Consider the following 24,973-nt stretch of genomic DNA (forward strand, 5'->3'; position numbering starts at 1 on the left):
ATGAGATAATGAGAATCCAGAGAAAGTATATTCCTGTTGGGGTAAAGGGAAATCATGTCTCACAAACTTGATTGAGTTTTTTGAAGAAGTAACAAAGAGGATTGATGAGGGTAGAGCGGTAGATGTGATCTATTTGGACTTTAGTAAGGCGTTCAACAAGGTTCCCCATGGGAGACTGGTTAGCAAGGTTAGATCTCATGGAATACAGGAGAACTCACCATTTGCATACAGAAGTGGCTCAAAGGTAGAAGACAGAGGTTGGTGGTGGAGGGTTGTTTTTCAGACCGGAGAGCTGTGACCAGTGGAGTGACACAAGGAATGGTGCTGAGTCCATTTCTTTTCATCATTTATATAAATGATTTGGATGCGAGCATAAGAGTTATAGTTAGTAAGTTTGCAGATGACACCAAAATTGAGGTGTAGTGGACAGTGATGAAGGTTACCTCACATTATAAAGGAATCTTGTTCATAAGGGCCAATGGGCTGGGAAGTGGCAGATGGAGTTTAATTCAGTTAAATGCAAGGTGCTGCATTTTGGGAAAGCAAAACTTAGCAGGACTTATACACTTAATGGTAAGGTCCTCAGGAGTGTTGCTGAACAAAGAGACCTTGGAGTGCAGGTTCATAGCTCCTTGAAAGTGAAGTCGCAGGTAGATAGGATAGTGAAGAAGGCATTTGGTATGCTTTCCTTTATTGGTCAGAGTATTGAGTACAGGAGATGGGAGGACATTTGCAGCTGTACAGGACATTGGTTAAGCCACTGTTGGAATATTGCATGCAATTATGGTGTCCTTCATATCAGAAAGATGTTGTGAAACTTGAAAGGGTTCAGAAAAGATTGACAAGGATGTTGCCAGGGTTGGAGGATTTGAGCTATAGGGAGAGGCTGAATAGGCTGGGGCTGTTTTCCCTGGAGCATCAGAGACTGAGGGGTGACCTTGTAGAGCTTTATAAAATCTTAAGGGCATGGATAGGATGGGGTGGGGAAGTCCAGAATTAGAGGGCATAGGTTTAGGGAGATGGGAAAGATATAAAAGAGACCTAAGGGGCAGCTTTTCCAAGCAAAGGGTGATACGTGTATGGAATGAGCTGCCAGAGAAAGTGGTGGAGGTTGGTACAACTGCAACATTTAAAAGGAATCTGGATGGGTATATGTATAGGAAGGGTTTAGAGAGATATGGGCCAGGTGCTGGCAGGTGGGACTAGATTGGGTTGGGATATCTGGTTGGGTTGGACTGAAGGGTCTGTTTCTGTACTGTACATCACTATGACTCTAACAGGGTGATTGTGGAGCGTTGATTCTTCTCATGGAGAGTCTATTACTAGAGGAGTTGACAAGTGTGGTGCTGGAAAAGTGCAGCAGGCCAGGCAGCATCCGAGGAGCAGGAGAATCGACGTTTCGGGCATAAGCCCTTCTTCAGGAATGAGGCTGGTGTGCCAAGCGGGCTGAGATAAAAGGTGGGAGGGGGGGAAATTTGGGGGAGGGGCGCTGGGAATACGCTAGGTGGAAGGAGGTGAGGGTGAGGGTGATAGGCCGGAGAGGGGGTGGGCATGGAGAGGTTGGGAAGAAGATTGCAGGTCAAGAGGGCGGTGCTGAATCCGTGGGTTGGGATTGAGATAAGGTGGGGGGGGAGGGGAAGTAAGGAAGCTGGAGAAATCTACGTTCATCCCGTATGGTTGGAGGGTTCCTAGGCGGAAGATGAGGCACACTTCCTCCAGGTGTCATGTGGTCAGGGTCTGACGATGGAGGAGGCCAAGGACCTGCATGTCTTTGGTGGAGTGGGAAGGGGAGTTAAAGTTTTCAGCCACGGGGCAGTTGGGTTGGTGCCAGACCCTGGCCACACACGCCTGGAGGAAGAGCGCCTCATCTTCCGCCTAGGAACCCTCCAACCACACAGGATGAATGTAGATTTCTCCAGCTGCCTCATTTCCCCTCCCCCGACCTTATCTCAGTCCCAACCCCTAGATTCAGCACCGCCCTCTTGACCTGCAAAGTTCTTCCCGACCTCTCCGCCCCCACCCCCTCTGCGGCCTATCACCCTCACCCTCACCTCCTTCCACCTATCGTATTCCCAGCACCCCCCACTCCCACCTTTTATTTCAGCCCGCTTGGCACACCAACCTCATTCCTGAAGAAGGGCTTATGCCTGAAACGTCGATTCTCTTGCTCCTCGGATGCTGCCTGGCCTACTGCGCTTTTCCAGCACCATACTTTTCCACTCTGGTCTCCAGCATCTGCAGTCCTCACTTTCTCCTATAACTAGAGGCTACTGTTTAAAAGAAGGCATTGTCCATTTAAAACAGAAATGAGACAAGCTTTATTTTTCTCATAAAGGGTTATAAGTATTTTGAACTCTCTTCCAAAAAAGGTAGTGGAAGGGAGTCTGAATATTTTTAAGGCAGTGCTGTATTGATTCTTAATGATTAAGGAGTTGAAAGATCATGGGGAAAAGTAAGCACATAGATTTGCGGTTACAATCAGATGAATCCATGAACTGATTAAATGCAGAGCAGGCTCAAGGGACTGGATGGATTCCTCCTACCTGTCCAAATCTTCATGTGAAGGAGAACAGAAATTTTAGCAAGAGATAGATTAAAGTCAATGGAAAAGAAAACTGGAAACTGCATAAAATAGACTGTCGATGCAGGCTTGCCTATTTTTGTTGCTGCTTAAGATTAATTTCACCCTCTCTATTTTTGCTAAGATCAGTCAAGGTACTGAGGTAAAAAATATCACACAAGGTTGATGGGGCCCGAGTGTGAGAGCAAAGTGTGAGAACCACTAAATCGAATGGTTTTGTTCAAATTCATAATTAAAATGAACAGCAAACATAACTAAGAAACTTCCTTACAGAAGCATAGATAATAGTGTTTGGAGCACTATTACATGCTGCCAGACAATGTTCATTTATTTCTGCATGTCAATGACAATAGACAAGAGGTGCAGGAGTAGGCTATTCTGCCCTTCGAGCCTGCACTACCATTCATTATGATCATGGCTGATCATCCTCAATCAGTATCCTGTTCCTGCCTTATCTCCATACCCCTTGATTCCACTATCCTTGAGAGCTCTATCCAACTCTTTCTTAAACGGATCCAGTGACTGGGCCTCCACTGCCTTCTGGGGCAGGGTATTCCACATAGCCACCACTCTCTGGGTGAAGAAGTTTCTCCTCATCTCTGTCCTAAATGGCCTACCCCTTATTTTTAAGCTGTGGCCTCTGGTTCGGGACTCACCCATCAGCATGTTTCCTGCCTCCAGAGTATCCAATCCTTTAATAATCTTATACATCTCAATCAGATCCCCTCTCAGTCTTCTAAACTCAAGGGTATACAATCTTTCAACATAAGGTAGTCCCGTCATTCCAGGAATTTGCCTCGTGAACCTACACTACACTCCCTCAATAGCCAGAATGTCTTTCCTCAAATCTGGAGACCAGAACTGCACACAATATTCCAGGTGTGGCCTCACCAGGGCCCTGTACAACTGCAGAAGAATCTCTTTGCTTCTATACTCAATCCCTCTTATTATGAAGGCCAGCATGCTATTAGCTTTCTTCACTACCTGCTGGAGCTGCATGCTTGCCTTCATTGACTGGTGTACAAGAACACCCAGATCTCTTTGTACTGCCCCTTTGCCTAACCTGACTCCATTTAGGTAGTAATCTGCCTTCCTGTTCTTGCCACCAAAGTGGATAACCATACATTTATTCACATTAAACTGCATCTGCCATGCATCTGTCCACTCACCTAACCTGTCCTGATCACCCTGTAATTTCCTAACATCCTCCACACATTTCACCCTGCCACCCAGCTTTGTATCATCAGCCAATTTGCTAATGTTACTACTAATACCATCTTCTATATGATTAACATATATTGTAAAAAGCTGTGGTCCCAGTACTGATCCCTGCGGTACCCCATTGGTCACCGCCTGCCATTCCGAAAGGGAGCCGTTTATCACTACTCTTTGTTTCCTGTCAGCCAACCAACTTTCAATCCAAGTCAGTACTTTGGCCCCAATACCATGCACCCTAATTTTACTCACTAACCTCCTATGTGGGACTTTATCAAAAGCTTTCTGAAAGTCCAGGTACACTACATCCATTGGATCTTCTTTGTCGATCTTCAAAGTTACATCCTCAAAAAATTCCAGAAGATTAGTCAAGCATGATTTCCCCTTCATAAATCCATGCTGACTCTGATCTATCCTGTTACTGCTATCCAGATGTGGTCGTAATTTCATCCTTTATAATTGACTCCAGCATCTTCCCCACCACTGAGGTCAGACTAACTGGTCTATAATTTCTTGCTTTCTCTCTCGCTCCTTTCTTAAACAGTGGTACAACATTAGCCACCCTCCAATCCACAGGAACTGATCCTGAATCTATCGAACTCTGGAAAATAATCACCAATGCATCCACGATTTCTCGAGCCACCTCCTTCAGTACCCTGGGATGTAGACCATCAGGTCCCAGGGACTTATCAGCTTTCAGACCTAACAGTCTCTCCAACACCAATTCCTGGAAAATATAAATTCCCTTCAGTTCAGGTCCTTCAGCCACTGTTATCTCTGGGAGATTGCTTGTGCCTTCCCCAGTGAACACAGATCTGAAGTACCAATTCAACTTCTATCCTCAAGGGCCCAATTTTAGTCTTAACCTTTTTTTTCCCATTCACATACCTAAAAAAGCTTTTACTATCCTCCTTTATATTTTTGGGCAGTTTACCTTCATACCTCATTTTTTCTCTGCGTATTTCCTTCTTAGTAATCCTCTGTTGTTCTTTAAAAGCTTCCCAGTCCTCTGTTTTCCCACTCATCTTTGCTATGTTATACTTTTTCTCTTTTAACTTTATATGTTTCTTAACTTCCCTCATCAGCCACGGCCACCCATGCCTCCCCATAGGATCTTTCTTCCTTTTTGGAATGAACTGATCCTGCACCTTCTGCATTATACCCAGAAATATCTGCCATTGTTCCTCCACTGTCATCCCTGCTAAGGTATTGCACCATTGAACTTTGGCCAGCTCCTCCCTCATAGCTCCAGAGTTCCCTTTATTCAACTGAAATATTGTCACTACCGATTGTACCCTCTCCCTTTCAAATTGCAGATTGAAGCTTATTGTATGATGGTCACTACCTCCTAATGGCTCCTTCACTTCGAGGTCCCTGACCAATTCTGGTTCATTGCACAATACCAGATCTAGAATTGCCTTCTCCCTGGTAGGCTCCAGCACCAGCTGTTCTAAGAATCCATTTCGGAGGCACTCCACAAAGTCTCTTTCTTGAGGTCCAATACCATCCTGATTCTCCCAGTCTACCTGCATGTTGAAATCCCCCATAACAACTGTAGCTATATCTTTGCGACAGGCCAATTTCAGCTCCTTATTCAACTTACACCCTACATTCATACTACTGTTTGGAGGCCTGTAGATAACTCCCAAGAGGGTCTTTCTACCCTTAGAATTTCTCAGCTCTATCCATACTGACTCTACATCCCCTGATTCTAGGTTCCCCCCGTGCAAGGGACTGAATATCATCTCTTACCAACAGGGCCACCCCACCCCCTCTGCCTGTCAGTCTGTCCTTACAATAGCACGTTATAGTCTTGAATATTCATTTCCCAGGCCCTGTACACTTGAAGTCACCTCTCAGTTATCCCCACAATATTGTAGCTGCCAATTTCCAAAAGAGCCTCAAGCTCATCCATCTTATTTCTAATACTTCGTACATTCATATATAGTATTTTTAATTTGTTACTGCTCTCACCCTTCCTATCAACCCCTATTTCATTCAACCTTACTGCATGATCCCTTTTTGAGTTTTCTGCTTCATTGATACCATTGTCTTTCTTGACTTCCCTTGTGCTAACTTTCCCTTCAATTTCCTTCTTAAACTTCCAGTTTGTCCCCTTCCCCCCAGCAATGAATTGCTGACCTCAGCTGCATGACTATTAAGAGATGTGAAATGATGCAAGGTAATTCCCCAGATGGAGACAGAGACAATCACAGTCATCTATCTCTCACTCTGGTTAAAGAACAATGTCGTTGAGAGTCTGTGATCAAGTAATTTGCCCATTGATTTGAGTGCAGAATGAGGTAAGAAATAAGAGAAATAGGACGATAAAGATGTTGTTTAAAACATTGGTATGAACTAAAAAACAAAAGATGCTGGAAATCACGGTGGGTCAGGTAGCATCCATGAAGAGAGAGCAAGCTAAGGTTTCCCATCGAGATGACACTTCATCAGAGCTGACGTGAAGGGTGGAGGAGGTGGTTTTATGCTGTAGTTCGGGGGTGGGGGTGTGGAGGAGAGGGTCGGATTGCTGGGGGAGAAAGGATACAGACAGTGCAGGTTAAGTGAGTGGAATGTGAGAAAGGCAGAACAATGGTGTGTCTAACCGACAGACTGGTAAGAACAGACACTCCCACTGGAGTTGGCGGAGGGGAGAGAAGAAACATCTTATGAATTATCAAGTCAAAGAATATCAAATAATTGGAAATTCACATCCAAAATTGTACTGCCGCAACGGTCAATTATTATTCACAAAATTAGAATGTATTCAATGTTAATTTGTGAATTTGTGAGTGAAATCTCATTTAGAACTCAGTAACATTTTTGTCATTTCTGTCCAACACAGGTAGTTTGCTCCTTACCTTCCAATAAATTTGGTCATCATAGCATTTCATATCAGAGGGCTGCTTCCAAATATTTAACTTCAGGATAAAACCTGTGAACAAAACAAAATGTTATAAGCTTGTATCCTTAAAGGCACAAACGCAATGGTTTTGAAACTACATTCAACTTCCATTCAAGAATTAAGTATCTGGACCAATATTCCAACATTTTGCTGCATTGTCAGAGATGTCATTATTAGGATAAAATATTAAACTGTGGTTCCTTGCATCTACTTTGATATTTGAAATTGCTGATATATTAATGTCACACAAAGCAGAAAGCTGGTCCATAGTGTTCTGGTCAACATTTTTCTTTCAGTTAGAATAATCGAAAACCAATACAACTGACCATTGATTACTGATTATAGAATTTTTTACATTAGGAATGGATACAACATTTGCTTGATATCAACAATCATTGGACTTCAAACCAGGTCATAGAACAACAGGTGTCTCGAGAGATTTCTGAAAAACATAATTTAATTTTAGGTTAATTTAGCTTTATCCCTCCCAAGTGAATTAAACCTTTCGCACTGTTTGTTCTTTCAGTTGTGGGTATATCTGCAGCACAGAATCAATGTGTGTGCTTTTCTGTGTTCAGATTTTCACATGAACAGGTGAGGCAGGTGCCTTGGCTCCCAGCTTCATTTGCCATTGGTAAAAACGAAATGCTTTTTTAAGAGTCTTCATTTCAAAATAGTTCTTCCAGGAAGGTCTATTCCGAACATAAAAACTTGAAATATATAGCCATTAGATTGAAAAGTCGGACTAGGCCCTTCAGATCTGGTCCATTTATTGAGATCAATGCTGATCATACAATCCTCAATTTACCTACTTTTTTTAATGTAACCCTTGATTCCCTTGCTGATTAAAAATCTATCTTATTCTTGAATATATATAATGACAGAACCTTGATAGCTTTCTGTGGTAAAGAATTCCACAGACAATACCCCCTGAAAGAAAAACACTCCCCTCATCTCTGTCTTAAATGGGTGATCCCTTATTTTGAGACTATGCCCTCAGGTCCTAGACTTTCTTGGAAGGGGAAACAACCTCTCTACATCTACCCTGCCAAGCCCATGTAAAACTTGATATGTTTCAGTAAGATCACCTCTCATCCTTCTAAACCTCAATGAGCACAAGCCTGACCCATTCAATAACTCTTCATAAGAAAATTGGCCTAGTAAGCCACTTAATTCAAAAGCACCTTAGGGGCAGGCAACAAATGTTGGCCATCCAGCGACGCCCATGTCTTATGCATGAATAAAAGAAATCTCTGCATACCTGACATCAGCCTAGTGAAACTTCTCTGGATCGCTTCCAATGTCAATATATCTTTCCTTAGACAAGGGAACTAGAGATGTTCACAGTATTCCAGCTGTGTCTGACCAGTGCCTTGCATGGTTTTAGCAAGACCTCCCTATTTTTATGTTCCATTCCCTTTGAAATATATGCCAACAGAACATTTGCCTTCGCTAATATGTGCTGACTTAGCTTATTGTGATTCATGCACAAAGAGCCCCAAATCACTCAGTGCTTCAGCTTTCTAAAAGAATTTCTCCATTTGTAAATTGTTCAGCTCCTCTATTCTTCCCATCAAATTTCATAAGCTTATATTTTTCCATGTTATATTGTATCTACCAGGTTTTTTTTCCCCATCCTCTTAGCCTGACATTATCCGTCTGTAGATTTTTTATGTCATTCTCACTATTTACCTTCCTTTTTTTGTATCATCTGCAAACTTGCCGATGGTATATTCACTTCTGTCATTAATATATGTTGTTAATAATTGTCATCCCAGCACTAATCCACATGGCACCTCGCTAGTTACAGAATTATTACTAGTATTGTGTGTTTTTTTCTGGTCTGCATGTCATTTGGGGAAAGGTTAATGTTGAGGAATGGGAATCAGGAATCTTCGGTGATCGAATTTGGGCCAGTCCGGAAATATAAAATTTAATCTTAAGAAAAATACTGCAATAAATATGGTTAATTGTTTTCTTTGTCTTCTATTGAACAAGTTATCACCAAGTTTTGATGTGGAGGATTTCTCACAGTTGACTGAGCGGACATTACCTTAGTTTTAGATTGATTTTATGGCTGATAGGTCTGCCTGATTTTCCTCATATAAATGAGTTTCATCGTGATTACTGAACCTGATTGGATCATGCTGACAGACCTCTTCCTGAAGGGCATTAGTGAACCAATTCGATTTTTTACAACAAGACAAAGTCCAGTTTCATGTTCATGAATTCAAACTTTGATGAAATATTTCTAAAAAAAGTTTATTTTTAAAAAAATGAACTAAGAACAAAAAGTTAGCTAGGGAGAGAATAGGGCCTCTCAAAGATCAGCAAGGCAGCCCTTGTGTGGAGCTGCAGGAGATACTAAATGAGTATTTTGCATCAGTGTTTACTGTGGAAAAGGACATGGAAGATATAGACTGTAGGGAAATAGATAGTGACATCTTGTAAAATGTCCATATTACAGAGGAGGGAGTGTTGGATGTCTTAAAATACATAAAAGTGGATAAATCCCCAGAACCTGATCAGGTGTACTCAAGAACTCCGAGGGTAGCTAGGGAAGTGATTACTGGGCCCCCTGCTGAGATATTTGTATCATCAATAGTCACAGGTGCGGTGCTGAAAGACTGGAGGTTGGCTACTGTTTAAGAAGGGTGGTAAGGACAAGCCCAGGGAACTATAGACCAGTGAGTAAGTCGGTGGCTGACAAGTTCTTGGAGGGAATCCTGAGGGACAGGATGTACATGTATTTGGAAAGGCAAGGACTGATTAGGGATAGTCAACATGGCTTTGTGCATGGGAAATCATGTCTCACAAACTTGATTGAGTTATTTGAAGAAGTAACAAAGAGGATTGATGAGGGAAGAGCGGTGGACGTGATCTATATGGACTTCAGTAAGGTGTTTGACAAGGTTCCCCATGGGAGTCTGGTTAGCAAGGTTAGATCTTATGGAATACAAGAAAAACTAAGCATTTGGATACAGAACTGGCTCAAAGATAGAAGACACAGGGTGGTGGTGGAGGGTTGATTTTCAGCCTGTGACCAGTGGAGTGCCATAAGGATCGGTGCTAGGTCCACAACTTTTCATCATTTATATAATGATTTGGATGTGAGCATAAGAGGTATAGTTAGTAAGTTTGCAGATGACACCAAAATTGGAGGTGTAGTGGACAGCGAAGAAGGTTACCGCAGATTACAACAGGTTCTGGACAAGATGGGCCAATGGGCTGAGAAGTGGCAGATGGAGTTCAATTCAGATAAATGCGAGGTGCTGCATTTTGGGAAAGCAAATCTGAGCAGGACTTACACACTTAATAGTAAGGTCCTAGGGAGTGTAACTGAACAAAGAGACCTTGGACTGCAGGTTCATAGCTCCTTGAAAGTGGAGTCGCAGGTAGATAGGATAGTGAAGAAGGTGTTTGGTATGCTTTTCTTTATTGGTCAGAGTATTGAGCACAGGAGTTGGGAGGCCATGTTGCGGCTGTACAGGGCATTGGTTAGGCCACTGTCAGAATATCGCGTGCAATTCTGGTCTCCTTCCTGTCGGAAAGATGTTATGAAACTTGAAAGGGTTCAGAAAAGATTGACAAGCATGTTGCCAAGGCTGGGGGATTTGAACTATAGGGAGAGGCTGAACAATCTGGGGCTGTTTTCCCTGGAGCATCAGAGGCTGAGGGGTGACCTTATAGAGGTTTACAAAATCATGAGGGGCATGGATAGGATAAATAGACAAAGTCTCTTTCCTGGAGTGGGGGAGTCCAGAATTAGAGGGCATAGGTTTAGAGTGAGAGGAGAAAGATAAAAAAGAGACCTAAGGGGCAACGTATTCATGCAGAGGGTGGTACATTTATGAAATGAGCTGCTAGAGGAAGTGGTGGAGGCTGGTACAATTGCAATATTTAAAAGGCATCTGGATGGGTATATGATTAGATTAGACTTACAGTGTGGAAACAGGCCCTTCGGCCCAACAAGTCCACACCGACCCGCCGAAGCGAAACCCACCCATACCCCTACATTACCCCTTACCTAACACTACGGGCAATTTAGCATGGCCAATTCACCTGACCCGCACATTTTTGGACTGTGGGAGGAAACCGGAGCACCCGGAGGAAACCCACGCAGACACGGGGAGAACGTGCAAACTCCACACAGTCAGTCGCCTGAGTCGGGAATTGAACCCGGGTCTTCAGGCGCTGTGAGGCAGCAGTGCTAACCACTGTGCCACCGTGCCGTTTAAGGGTTTAGAGAGATATGGGCCAGGTGCTGGTACAGAGGACTAGATTGGGTTGGGATATCTGGTCGGCATGGACAAGTTGGACTGAAGGGTCTGTTTCCGTGCTGTACCTCTCTGTGACTCTAACTTTTACCTTTCTGAACAAAGCCATCACCAATTACTGTAAAACTTACTGAGATAGACTCTGGTGTAATGATCAAAATGACCAGTAGAGGGAGGAATTGTGTCGCTTTAATAAGTTACAAAAACAATGTGGTTCAGTTGCTAAATGCAGAGGAACCTTAATTATCCTGCATTCGGTTATCTGAATTTCGGATTATCCAGCAAGATTGAAGGTCCCGATCCTTGGCTAAACTGTCTTATCCGGCATTTGATTATCCAAACAATGGATTATCCAACAATATACTCCCCGTCCGTGTTGTTCAAATAATCAAGCTTCCTCTGTGTACTCTCTGAGATACCGCTGAAACTGAAAGTTTCTCTGCCTTGACTCTCAACCGCAAACTTGAAAATCACTGAAACCTCTGCAAGTAAGAATCCTTTAGTTTTACAATGTTTAAATGATAATTCAAATAACATTTTCATTAATTACTTATGTTCTTCCATCGATTTTCATGTATTGCTACTGTTCCTACACAATCAAATTAAGGAACCTTCATTCTGGAATGCATTTCATTTGTTAAGGCTATAGTTTGTTTTTTTTCACATTAACACCACCCTAGCTTTATCACTATTTCTTCTGAGATCAGTACTTCAATTCAAGTATTAGTGTCATCTGTCCTAATTCATGAATACGGAGAAAGTGAGGACTGCAGATGCTGGAGATCAGAATAAAAAATTGTGACGCTGGAAAAGCACAGTCGGTCAGGCGGCGTCCGAGGAGCCATGAATACATTGTCCAACTCTCGATGATCATTGTCACCATCCAACCTACCTCTGTCAAAATCCACAAGAATTTTCTCTGCTTTACGCATTCTATTATCCTCATGCAAAGATAAGCTTTCCATTCCTGAGAGAACGTACCACAAAACTAAGCCAATTACCTGAACTCCACTATCAATAATAGTCTATCTTTCACTTTGACTGATCAGACAATCCTAAGAGTTCTTTCAAAGGTGTCATCACCAGCATTCACAACTTTTATTGTCCTCAATCTAATCCAGTAAAAAGATACAATGTGATTACTGTCCTGTCAAAAACTCTTCATCCTACTCAACCTGTATGCAGTCTTTGACATGTTTAACTGTATCATCTTCCTCCAAAGCTTCTCGACTGTTGTAATATAGTTGACACTGCACTCACTCACTCATCTGTAATGATGTCTCTTCCTACGACTGTGTCGTTATCTCTTGTGTTCTTCGATCTCAGCCCCTTCCTATTTCACAGCTACTTGCTGCCTCTCAGTGACACTGTCTGAAAATGGAGTGACAGTTCCATGTGTACACCACCTCACCCAGATCTAACTCACCACCACCTACCCCTACCTCTTCACTGTATCTAAACTGTCAGGCTATTTCATCCAGTACTGGATAAATGGAAATTACCTCCAGCTGAACACACAGAATATTGTAGCTATTCACTCGTCAATAAAAATAAATCCATTCCTGAATCACCTATTTCATCCCACTCCCTGGAAATTGCCTGTTGCAGAATAACACTCTTCACAACTTGATTTCATATTTGACCCAAGATGAGCTTCCAACAACGAATCCACATTATCACTAAAACCACTTTTTCTAGCACCATAACAGTGCTCAAACTTACCCTTCCTCTCCTCATTTGCTGCTGAAAACCCATCAAAAAGGCCACAGCCTTGCGGCCTCTAGTCTTGACTATTCCAATTCACTCCAGGCTGGTCTCCCACATTCTATTCTCCATGAATTTGCGATCTTCCATGTTAACACTGTTTTTGTCTTAACTTGCATGATTTGGAGATGCCGGTGTTGGACTGGGGTGTACAAAGTGAAAATCACATAACACCAGGTTAGAGTCCAACAGGTTTAATTGGAAGCACTAGCTTTCGGAGCGCCGCTCCTTCATCACCTGAAAGCTAGTGTGCTTCCAATTAAACCTGTTGGACTATAATCTGGTGTTGTGTGATTTTTAACTTGCACGAAGTCACATTCACCAGTGCTTTGAATACTGGCTGGATTTGTGTACTGCCAACGTAATGTTAACATCTTCGAATTATTAGAATGCAGGTCTTTTCCTAACTGAATTTTATGGTCACAATAATGTATGTTTATACAGTTGCAAATGTGTTGCTGGTTAAAGCACAGCAGGTCAGGCAGCATCTCAGGAATAGAGAATTCGACGTTTCGAGCATAAGTCCTACAGTGCCTTTAATCTACTAAAATCTTCCAAGTTGATTCACATGAGCTTTCTGTGTCAATGATGACACCTTATTTTCAAATTCCTGCACAGTCTCATCTCTTTATGCTGATAATCTCCTCCAGCCCAAAAACCATCCGATAACTGCACTCTTTTACTTCTACCCTCTTGAGCATTCCAGACATTAATTACTCTTTCTCTGGTGTCCACTCCCCCAGCTGTTTAGGCCCTAAGTTCTGCAATTTCAGAAATTCCTTCTATTTCCCTCTTTACAAGCTAAAAAAATGCTTAAAATCTACCTCTTTGACCAAATCCCAATAACTCCTCATGCAGCTTAGTGTCAAACTTTGTTCTTTTCTCAGAAAGTGATTGGATGTTGGCAGGGTTCCCATGGATCCTAAGTGACCACTGAGGCCAGTCTATGCCCAGAGGATTCTGCTAAACATTGAACAGGATACAGCAGATGATTGAATTTTGGATGAGTTGCTGGCTTGAGATTTTTTGTCCTCTGCTTTCCCTCTGCCTGATGAGCTTTTGGTTTGGAAGGACGCCACTTTCCATTTCTATTTTTGTTGTGCTAGGTTCTGCAATCTTGGACAGACTTCTTCCAGGGCTTGAAGTTCTTATCAAAATTCCTAAGTGAAACTAGTATCACTGTATTGACTCCCAGACACAAGCTCTGTAATGAAGAATTCACTTTAACATTCCACCTACACGACCAGGCGAACTCAGTTGTGACTGTCTCAAAATGGTTTGGATACTTGGCATGCCAGTTTGAATGCGCACGCGAGTATCTGGTATTTCACATTGTTATCTGGTCTTCAGATGATTCTGAATGCAGCTGCTATGACATTAACTGAGCTTCTTGGTAAAATGCTGCTACATTGCCCAAGTTTTGTGGGTGTGTAGCAGAGCAGGCAGGTGATTACATTACAAACTCTCAGTTAGGGAGGCAGAGTTATTCCTTTTCATTCCCAGGCTATCTTTGAAGTCTGCCAAAGGCAACACTTGCTTTGTAAATTCTTACATTTGTCTCATTGTCCACATAGACAGCTCCTGTGAAGCACTTTTGGAGACTTTTTCTATATTAAAGCTGCCACCTAAATACAAGTTGTTGTGGCCATAAAATTCTGTCAGGAAAAGACATTCATTCCAACAATTCTGTAACGCTGATGTAATGTTGGCAGTTACACAAACCCGCTCAGCATTCATTGTTTGATTCTGGATTAGTAGTGCTGGAAGAGCACAGCAGTTTAGGCAGCATCCAAGGAGCAGCAAAATCGATGCTTCGGGCAAAAGCCCTTCATCAGGAATTCATTGTTTGCTTGACAACAGTTTTAAAATATTTAGAAAATCATTAGGCTGGAGAAGTCTTAATCTCTCAGAACTAGTTAGATCATTTTCTGTACCCAGATTCTATTGCATCACTCATGGATGACAGCTGTCTCTCACCTGTGACCAATCCTGTTAAACTGCCCATTGTCATGGTAACAAACAGAGCTGTTTGCCAGTAGTCTGTATGCGACACCTTAACTCTGAAAACAGAAAAATCCACAGAGTATAAAATTGAGAAACCTATGAGTGTATTTGTTACAAGTCTACAGAATTGTTGGGGAGTCATCAAGAAAAATTGGTCATGCAGGCAGACATTAAAATGAAAAGTTCTATGACATAAATGTGTATTTTCAATTTGGGCTGGACTGGTGGACTTGGAACATTACACTCTTATTTAGGAATCAGAAACCATAGAAATCACAATAAGCTAATTAGAATATGGTTAGATGGAAGATAAATACATCATGTTTTATGCTAATGAAAATTACATGATTGCTGCAGAATAGGATACCTCTTCAACTTTACTCCTAGTGTCAGTACTAAACAGGATCACTAGAATTCTGCAACTTTAAAGTCATTTTTTGCTAGAAAGCCTATATCAGGTTTTGCATAGAATGAGAGAACCTTAGAATATTTAAGAGGCCATTTGCCCCAAAGTACCTGTGCTAGTTTTTTGAGAAAAAGTTCCAATTTAATCAATTTAGCAAAGGAATCTAGATTTTGTGGCACATTGCCAAATGAACTAAATATAGCTATGACTTAAGGATGATGCAACAGATAATGTTTATGGTCTCAACTCTTTGAACTTTAAACATATGGTCTCAGATGAGGAGAAGAAGAAGGTACAAAAAGCAACAATGGAGCAAGAGTGAATGCACAGACTGTGGACAGGAACTAACTTACTAATCAATCTGTAGTCAGTCCGTTTCCTGTCGCCAGCCAGCCAAGCCACAGGCTATCAATCAAACGTAGTAAACTGTTCTCCCTGCAGTGACCATAGTCAGTATCTGTGTAGTGCTCTCACCAAAGATTACTATCCAAACCCCAACCAAGGCTTTTCCATCTAATTTTAAAAGAGAAGTGTTCCAAGCTCTACCAGTTTAGCCCATAGTGGTGCTAGAGGTTTTTCCCACAGCTATGAATTGGTCCATTCTTATGACCATTCCATCTGGTTGCTGTTGTATTGCCCCAAGCCTGATCAGCAATAGCTGATCATCTTCTAACTGAAGATTGAATTCAAAAACAAAATAATACAACCAACAAACATGGTTGAGCTGGGAACAAAAGAAAAATTTCAGCACTTACCAAAATGAATTGATGGAACACTAATACTGACTCAGATAATACATCTTTCAGATTCTATGCTGAGGTGAAATTCAAAGGTGGTTTCCACTGCTATTGAATCTTGGAGAATTGACCCTCCTGCTCAGGAACATCTTGGACCTCTACTTTGTCAAGTTCTCTTTCCTCTGCCAGAGCAATTGTGATCCACGTTTCAAGAAAGGGACTTTGTGAACCTTTGCTTTTATTTTCCACATGAGCAGAAACCAATTTATTTAACAAATTAGTATAGAAAATCCAATTGCACCTTACAATCAAATGTTCAATGATTAGTAAGCCAATATTTCCTGCAGGTGAGACTATTGCCCTCCATATCTCCGAACACAACTGTATATTTGGAGGAGTATTTGCTTGCCACCTGGACTTAGCACTTATTAACTCACCCAATTGGTCAGAGTGAGGTAAATTAACATTTCTGTAAAACTATTATTTTCTGTGAGGGAAGTATTCCCAAGAATTCCAAAGTTACAGAATCACGTGTGAAGTGGGTCACTTATGGAAATCAGATTGAGACTAATTGAAAATGAAATAACTTACTAAAATTACACTAAAATCTAATTCAAAGACCAACATGCTTACTTGGTCAGTCTGTGACAATTTTACGGACAGTGTTTCAGTTGAAAGTGTATAATTCTGACACAAATGCTAAAAGCAGAAATGTTCAATTCTTCAATGTAAAATTATATGAAATAGGAAAAGAAACTGAAGAATTCTCTACTTCAGGGAAACTGGACTAAAAATAAATTTGAAAAAAATATAAAAAGAGAGAACGACACAGAACTTGCTGAAAATGAAAGTGGAATGTTTCTTAGAAAGCAACATGATGTAAAAGAAAGATCATATATAAGGAGTTCAAAGAGATTTAATGTAATAACTCATTCATTAAAATGTTGAATAAATTCATTTGTATATGAATGCATCATGCATTCAGACACGTATGTAACAAGATGTCTCAGATAGTTATTTTAGCATTACCTTTGAAAACATACCTTTGCAAATCCTCACTCACAGAGGGCACTGAAAGTAGGACAACATACACTATGCATCCTATAATTCCAGGTAAGCCATGGGTATATAAAATGCCAGAAGTATCATGGAGTTTCAAATATAATTCCAATCTGCCCTAGAAAAGATGTTAAAATGTTAGACATGGTCTACACATATATATAAACAAGCAAAGACAGCAGCTACACTTCAGAGCACTTTATCGAAAATTAACCCTGACAAATGCAATAATGGAACCTTGACCATGTGAGTATGATTAGTTTGACAGTGAAAGCATTTTTTAAAAATATCTTTTTAGGTTTTTCCTCCCTCTCTTCAAAGTATTGTTCTTGCAGGTGTACAGTTTCACATATGCCTGCAACCCTCTGATTCCTGACCCAACTGCCCATTCGTCACATGTAAGCTTTGACAGTGAGTATTAGCAGGTAGCTCAACTTTGGATGTGTGCCGGGGCTGAACATATGCCTACTCCCCACAGTTGTACACTCTTCAGTCCAAGTCAATGAACATCAATCAACAGTAGGTGTTTTGTCAACTGCTTTCCTTCTCTGTGCCTTAGTACAGCAGTTCAGTTATGATGAGCCAAATCTACAGAAACCAGAGATCAAAACCAGGCCCTGCAGTCTGCATGGATGAATGCATTCTTACATTGACATATGTTTATGCATTTGGCTTGCTTAGCTAGAGAGCTTCTTAAGCAGACTTTCTCCAAACTGTTCTGATAACCATCTGTGTACTAACAGTAGCTTCCAGAAAATCCAGTAAGTGGCTTACAAATATCTAAAAGATGTATTCTTGAATTATGATGGGCCAGTTAATATAAGATCAATCATGTTAACAGAATGGGAATTAAGGAACTAGAGTAGGCAATTTAGTCCCTTGAGTCTGTTCTATCATTTAGAGAGATTGTGGTGAGTGAATTCTGTACATGTACAATGTCTCCATACTCTAATACTTTTGACCAATAAAAAATTATTATTCGCAGTTTTCGGGTTAACAATTGTTCTTTCATCTATTTTCATTTGCATAAGAGAGCTCTAAATGTCTATCCCTTTCCCATTCAGGTTCCTAATTTCACCCTTGAAAGATCTGGCTGTAATTTTTTTTATTATGGCCACCTCCCCAATCGTGGATTCAATGAGAATATTTTCTCCAAACTTACCCTGTCTGTTACCCTTACCAACTTGAATGCTCAATCAACTAACGGGGAGGCAATGGCCTAGTGGTATTATTGCTGGACTCTTAACCCAGAGACCCAGGTAATGTTCTGGGGACCTGGGTTCAAATCCTGCCATGGTAGATGGTGGAATTTAAACTCACTAAATATCTGGAATCAAAAGTCTGTAATGACCAGAACTCCATCACTGATTGTTGGGAGAAACCCATCTGGTTCACTAACGCCCTTTAGGGAAGGAAACTACCATCCTCACCTGGTCTGGCCTACATGTGACTCCAGACCCACTGCAATGTGGTTGACTCTTAACTGCCCTCTGGGTAACTAGGGATGGGCAATAAATGCTGGTTATCTAGCGGTGCCCTCATCCCATGAATGAGTTAATAAAAACTCATCCCTTAGGCTTCTACATTTCAGAGAACACATACCTAGTTTATTTAATCTCTCCATGTAGATTGATTGGGAGTCCATTTATTTTCTAGCAAATTTATGTCCCACACCCTCTGAGGCCAATATTTCCTTTCTAAGAGGAGGTAGCCAGAACTGCTCACAGCACTGCATTTGGGAGACTTTAGGTTCATTTAACAACCTGGGTTTTACAGGACTTTGCACTGCAAACTGCTGATCCTGCTAGTCCTGCAAACTCAATTTTCACTCTTGGTGTTTGAAAACAACACTAAATGACAACAGAATTAAGGAGGAACTTGTATAAATGTTTTATATCTGATTTAGTTTCAATATTACCTTCAAGTATTTCATCCCCAGGGTAGAGATAACACCAGCAATGAGGCCGATTATCATTGCAATGTAAGCAGATGGTATCAAAGGAGCAGAAAGCCCAACAGCAACTCCTCCTGCCAGCGTAGCGTTGCGGATATGTGACTGTAGGGACATGATTAAAAGATTTGTGGAATACATCCATTATTTCTGAACAATGATTTTAAACACTGAATGTAGAAAGATAGAATCCTGTACATAGGTTGTTGTTCAAATTTTTATGGCATAGATTTGGATATATTATTTAAAATTGAGTTCAAAATCAACAGAGGTTGCTAACTATTCATTTTTAGGTACAGCAACAAAATTGCTTAGGATCAGTCTCCTTCATCTCTCATAAATTAGTGTCTTGTGTTTAATTTGTTAGAGTTTTTCTACTCTTTTGTTTTTTTCAACAACTCTTGCCTGCTCTCTGTAAAATGTCAAAAGCTGAAAGTCTCAAAGTTCTAGTCCACTGATACAAGCTGTAACTTTGTAAAGGGTCATAGGGGAAGTGGTGGTGCACTGCTAATATTAATATTCTAATATATTTCTCAAATATTATAGAGTCTGTCTTTACCAAAAAAAGGTGAAAAGGCACATTTTGTTCGACTTTTGTCTTATGTTCATCAGTAGAGTTCACAAGAATATGATTTGAAGGGGAAGATCTTAAATTGATATTCTTGTGAATTATCCTGATGAGTGCCAGATAAAAATCTTTGACAAAATGTGTCTGTTTTCAACAATACTCAAGTTCTGGACCATCAAAAAACTGTTAACCAAAAATGTTATAAATTATGAGCACCTTTCCAGATGCTAGATAAAAAATTTGATCATCAAATAAAACTGTGCAATCAATGACATGTAAATTATTTATTGGAAAGAAAGAGCGGCCCACAGAGTATGTTGATAAGTCACAAATGGAACACACAGCACAGAGAAAATGTCAGAATCTAAAAGAGTAACATGGAGAGAAAGCTGGAAGTGGAGTCACAATGAAGAGCAAAAGTGAGAAAAAAGATGAAAATAAAATTTTTAGATCACAAGAGGTAAAGCAAGACTTCAAAGAACAGGAATTCAAATGAAGGGGCTAAAAATCCCATCATGCACTGCTCTCCGGGCTGATCTGCCTGAGTGAGAGATATTTCTGTATAGGCCAGGAATGTGAGCATTGACCAGGCAAATCAATTTATTACTTTGTTTCCTACTTTATTTTTTGGAATAAAATTCTCATCTACACTGAATAGACTCATTTTATTTGAATTATATTAAAATGATAAGGAATTATGATTAGTGGGAAACCTGGTGAAGATAGCTTTTGCCACATTTACCAGCATCTCTGCTTGTGGAACACTCAATTTCCACACCAAAATTGATTGAATGTTCTCAATTCAGAAATTTTCTTTTTCCTGGAAGTCATTTCTCTTGCTTGCAGAAGGCATTGACTCCTTCCTGGCACATAATTCCAAAGACATAAGATACACTCTGGTACCTCATGAAATTGTCTTCTACAGAACAACCTCGATTATCCTAACAAGACAGGCAGAGAGTATTTTGTTCGGGTAACTGATTAGATTAGATTACTTATAGTGTGGAAACAGGCCCTTCGGCCCAACAGGTCCACACCGACCTGCCACCCACCCAGACCCATTCCCCTACATTTATCCCTGCCCCTAACACTACGGGCAATTTAACATGGCCAATTCACCTAACCTGCACATTTTTGGACTGTGGGAGGAAACCAGAGCACCCGGAGGAAACCCACGCAGACACGGGGAGAATGTGCAAACTCCACACAGTCAGTCGCCTGAGGTGGGAATTGAATTCAGATCTCTGGCGCTGTGAGGCAGTAGTGCTAACCACTGTGCCACTGTGGCGCCCACGAACTGATCTGATCATAAACAACAGAAGCATTTACAGGACCTTGAGAACTTGTTCGGATAATCCAAAATTCGGATAATTGATGTTCAGATAATATGTTCTGTACATATGTGACCTTCAATACATGAGTGTGAGCAAACTCCTTAAATACAGGATGGACACATTCTGCATATTGTCCTCACACAGCTTCCTGACTTCCAGTGGATAATGCCTGATAGTGAATAGGAGCAGGTACTTTGGTTAATTGTCTCATTGTAATGCAGTGATGTCAGAAACAATTACAGAACAAATTAGCACTGCCCTGGCAACCAATCTAACACAGAGTGAGAGTAAAAAGTATAGCCATACCTATGATCTGGGTGACTCAGCTTGTTATTATCTAAACCACCTCCGCTTTGGTGAATTGCTTTTATTTTCACGCAGTCAACTTTGTGCAATTCAGCACTAAAGGCTGACTTACAATAGAGTGCCAGAGTTAAGTGGTTAAGAGGGTTAAGAGGAGGGAGGTAAAGAGGTGTTCTGTTGGTTTTGCTTTTCCTAATTTTTTTTCAGCCTCAGGAATTCATTTTAGTGCGCAACAGTAGAAGAAGCTGGTTATTTGGTGAGTATCTAATAAGTAATTAAGATCTATTATATTCCTGAAGTTCAACAGAAAATAGCAATGGATGACAAATAATAAAACAAAATATATGAAAACATAACTGAACATAAAATTGAATTAAGTAGTTCCTTAGAAAAGGTGACAAGACAAATTATGCATCAGAGTTGCAGCTTGTCAGTTTTGACCAAAGCAAATATGCCTGTGGCAACAATATGAAATTCGAGAAACTTTGGTTCAGGGTTAATGAACAAGACATTGAACAATAGACACACCTGATGGGGAATAGGAAAAGATGCCTGGACTCTTTGTACCAAGTGGCAATCATGCCAATTAACACAGGATTGTCTCATTTGGTCAGTGTTCAGAGATGGGAGAGTATGACTGCACATGAGACAGATAAGGGGACCCAAACAGGAGGAGCACAAGAGATTCAGTTTTTGTAATTGTCTAGGACTTATACACTTTGTGGTAAGGTCCTGGGAAGTGTTACTGAACAAAGAGACCTTGAAGTGCAGATTCAGATGTAAAGGTTTCTGTGTGTCCTCATGCATGAATCACACAAGGTTAGGATGCAGGGATTGTAACTAATGCAGAAAGCTAATAGATTGTGATTATTTATCATGGCAGGATTGAATACAAAAGTAGAGAGGTTATGCTTCAGTTTTACAGGTCACTGTTGAGACTACACCATGAGTTCTGAATACTGTATTGAAGAAAGGATTTGAATGCATTGGAAACAGTTTATTAGATCAATGTCTGGAATGGCCTGGTTGTCTAATGTCAGTAAGAACAATGGCCAACACTAGATATTTGAAAGAAAGGCAGAATTTGAAGAGATAACGTTAGTTAATATTTCAGATAAGACCCTGCCACAGAGCCAGATATTGGTCATTTTTTTAATAAAACAAAGAATTGCAGATGCTGAAGATTTGAAACAAAAACAGAAATAACTGTAGAAACTCATCAGGTCTCGCAGCTTCTATGGAGAGGAAGCAGAGTTGCCAATTCAAGTGCAGTGACCTTTCTTCAGAACTGGTCTTGTTTGTTATTGACAATTCTTTATTTTTCAGATGCTCTTGGTTCATTTTGTTCCAGCATAATATATTTTTGTTTCCAAGAATTGTGTGGAAATCAATTCTTATGAAATGAGATGATAGGGCTCGAAAGATTTCTATAGAGAGCTAAAATACAACAGATGTTGGAGATCTGAAATAAAAACAGCAATTACTGGAGAAACTGAAGCAGTTTCAAGAGAAATGGAATTAACATTTAAGACCAATAGGACTCATCTTCAGGATTGTTTTCTGACAGTAAAACCCTACATTGACTTCTATAAAATAGCTTTAAAAACAGTATGTAGCACAGGTTTTCAGGTAAAACATGAGACTGAGTATTTTTCCCTGTCCCAGTGAACAGAATGTGCTACTTTGGGACTTAAACATAAAGCTTGCAGAGAAACAATAGAAGCATGTAATATCTTGGCATGGTAATAAAGTACTTTTTGGAGACAAATACATTGATCATACACCTTAGCTTTTAGTTTGTTTAAAACTGGAATGAATTGCATGCCTACCTCAAAAGTCTAAAGCAAATCTATTATTTAAGAAGTGTTCTAATGGTATATACTTTTCCCTTTGAGTGAATAATGAAGCATTGTGATCCCACGCAAGCTCATTGTGTACAACCCAGAATAATAACTGTGCAACAGTAGTACAGTAATTATACGGAGGAAGTGGAATGGTTGTCACTGCTAGAATACTGATAAACACAGTTAAATGAAGTAGATAAAAAGTCTTCTGTTACCATGTCTATTTTCCCTTCATTATGGATATGACTGGAAATTGCAAACGTTGCAACAGTGCAAGCAGCCAAAGCGTAATAGGTGTTGAAAACAGCTTTTTCCCTATTCACATCGAGAAGTGCTGCATTAAAACTGGGCCAGAACATCCACAGGAAGCATGTACCTGGGGACAGGAGGACAGGTTTTAGTCAGTGGACTTAGAACTGCAAGATATTCAATATGTCAGTTGTAGAGAAAAAGCACAAAGAACAACTGTAAACACATATCATAGTTTTGTCTACTTGTAACAAATATTTCTCAATGTCTTATTGCAAATGGACTATCACACACTACAGGTTCTATAAATGAACAAATTCAGTAACTTTACAGGTTTCCTGTAAAGTTACTGAATTTGTTCATTTATAGAATCATAGAGTCATAGAGATGTACAGCATGGAAACAACTTGTCCATGCTGACCAGATATCCTAAGTTAATCTAGTCCCATTGGCCACCATTTGGCCAATATCCTTCCTCTCCATGTACCCATCCAGATGTCTTTCAAATGTTGGAATTGTACTAGCCTCCACCACTTCTTCTGGCAGTTCATTGCATACACATGCCTTGATTGACTGTTTCCTTTACTTATAATAATATTGCTGTTTTTAAAGACATTTTACAGTTTTTTTTCCCCTTTTGTAAATTTTGAAAAGTAATTAGAAGCATACAAAAGTAAAACCAAACCTGATTATAGCCAAAGAGATAGGACTGGATTCTAAAATCTGATAAATGCAGATTGTTTTGGAATAATTCCATTCGATAAACAGCCGTGAAACACGATCAAATGGAAGTATTGATCTGTTGTCCTATCAGTTGTGCAGTGGTCCAAAGGGTGGTGCCAAACATTATTGGCATAATTAAAGGCTGAGAAATGTTTTCATGTAATGACCAACATTTTTCTGTTAGCAAATACTGCCAAAAGCATTTTGCTGTTTACAAAATCTTGCTGTAAGGAAAATGCTGCTATGTTTACCCACACAATTATTATTCAGATTCTGTGCATTTGAAATATTTTCAAATATATCTGAAGTCATAGAAATACAACTCCTCCTTTCTTGCCAGAATATAAAAATTAAATAATTAACTAACTCATTTTTGGTTTAGTCTCTGTTCATTGTGGTCAAATATTTTCCATTTTCCAAAAAAACATTACTTTCTTATGAGACCAGACTGATTTTGGCTTGATTTCTCAGTATGAATGATTATGAAACTGTCAGCATTCATTTTTGTTATTCATCTGAAACTGGCAGGACCTTCTGGAGCCCTCATACGTGCAATTAAATACAGACATCCAGTAGTTCCTCTCAGTGACTCTCCACTCATCTACAGGCTAAGCTGCCAACTTGTAATCAATTAAAATTCACTGAAGTGATGAGAATTTCCATTTTTGTAGTATAAGGCTCATTGTAAAAACCCTTCGAATGTTACATCTTCTTCAATGAGGCAAAATGTAGGTTTTTAATTATGTAGGCTATGTTGCAAAACCACCACTTCAACCATGAAAAATCGATTTTATATTTATAGAATATCAAATTTGTCCACTAGGACCAAAAATATACATTTATGTTTCAGGTTATTTAAAGCATGTTTATTATGCTTTATTTTTTATGGTATCCTCTGTGTATTTCCCAATCTTTATTTCACTTTTGGTAAACCAATACTACAAGCCTGGTCAGTGCTTTCAAACTTGATTTGCTGTTGATGGAATTTATTTCATGTGATTGGTTGCTTACCCAACTTGATGACATCATTGTTGCTGGACTCTGGTGATCTCC

The 24,973-nt window shown here is 40.2% G+C and overlaps 1 protein-coding gene across 1 annotated transcript in view; it reads right to left on the minus strand.

Annotated features, from left to right (window-relative positions):
- Window positions 1-24,973, minus strand: part of rhd (Rh blood group, D antigen) — a 55,796-nt gene that overhangs the window by 5,902 nt on the left and 24,921 nt on the right. The window contains exons 5-9 of the mRNA XM_060847688.1: window positions 23,164-23,324; window positions 18,867-19,004; window positions 16,933-17,066; window positions 14,720-14,802; window positions 6,658-6,731 (exon numbers count right to left, since the gene is read on the minus strand). Of these exons, the coding sequence (XP_060703671.1) occupies window positions 6,658-6,731; window positions 14,720-14,802; window positions 16,933-17,066; window positions 18,867-19,004; window positions 23,164-23,324 (590 nt within the window). The remainder of the gene's footprint in view (window positions 1-6,657; window positions 6,732-14,719; window positions 14,803-16,932; window positions 17,067-18,866; window positions 19,005-23,163; window positions 23,325-24,973) is intronic.

The sequence above is a fragment of the Hemiscyllium ocellatum genome, chromosome 30, assembly GCF_020745735.1.
Source record: "Hemiscyllium ocellatum isolate sHemOce1 chromosome 30, sHemOce1.pat.X.cur, whole genome shotgun sequence".
Classification (NCBI taxonomy): domain Eukaryota; kingdom Metazoa; phylum Chordata; class Chondrichthyes; order Orectolobiformes; family Hemiscylliidae; genus Hemiscyllium; species Hemiscyllium ocellatum.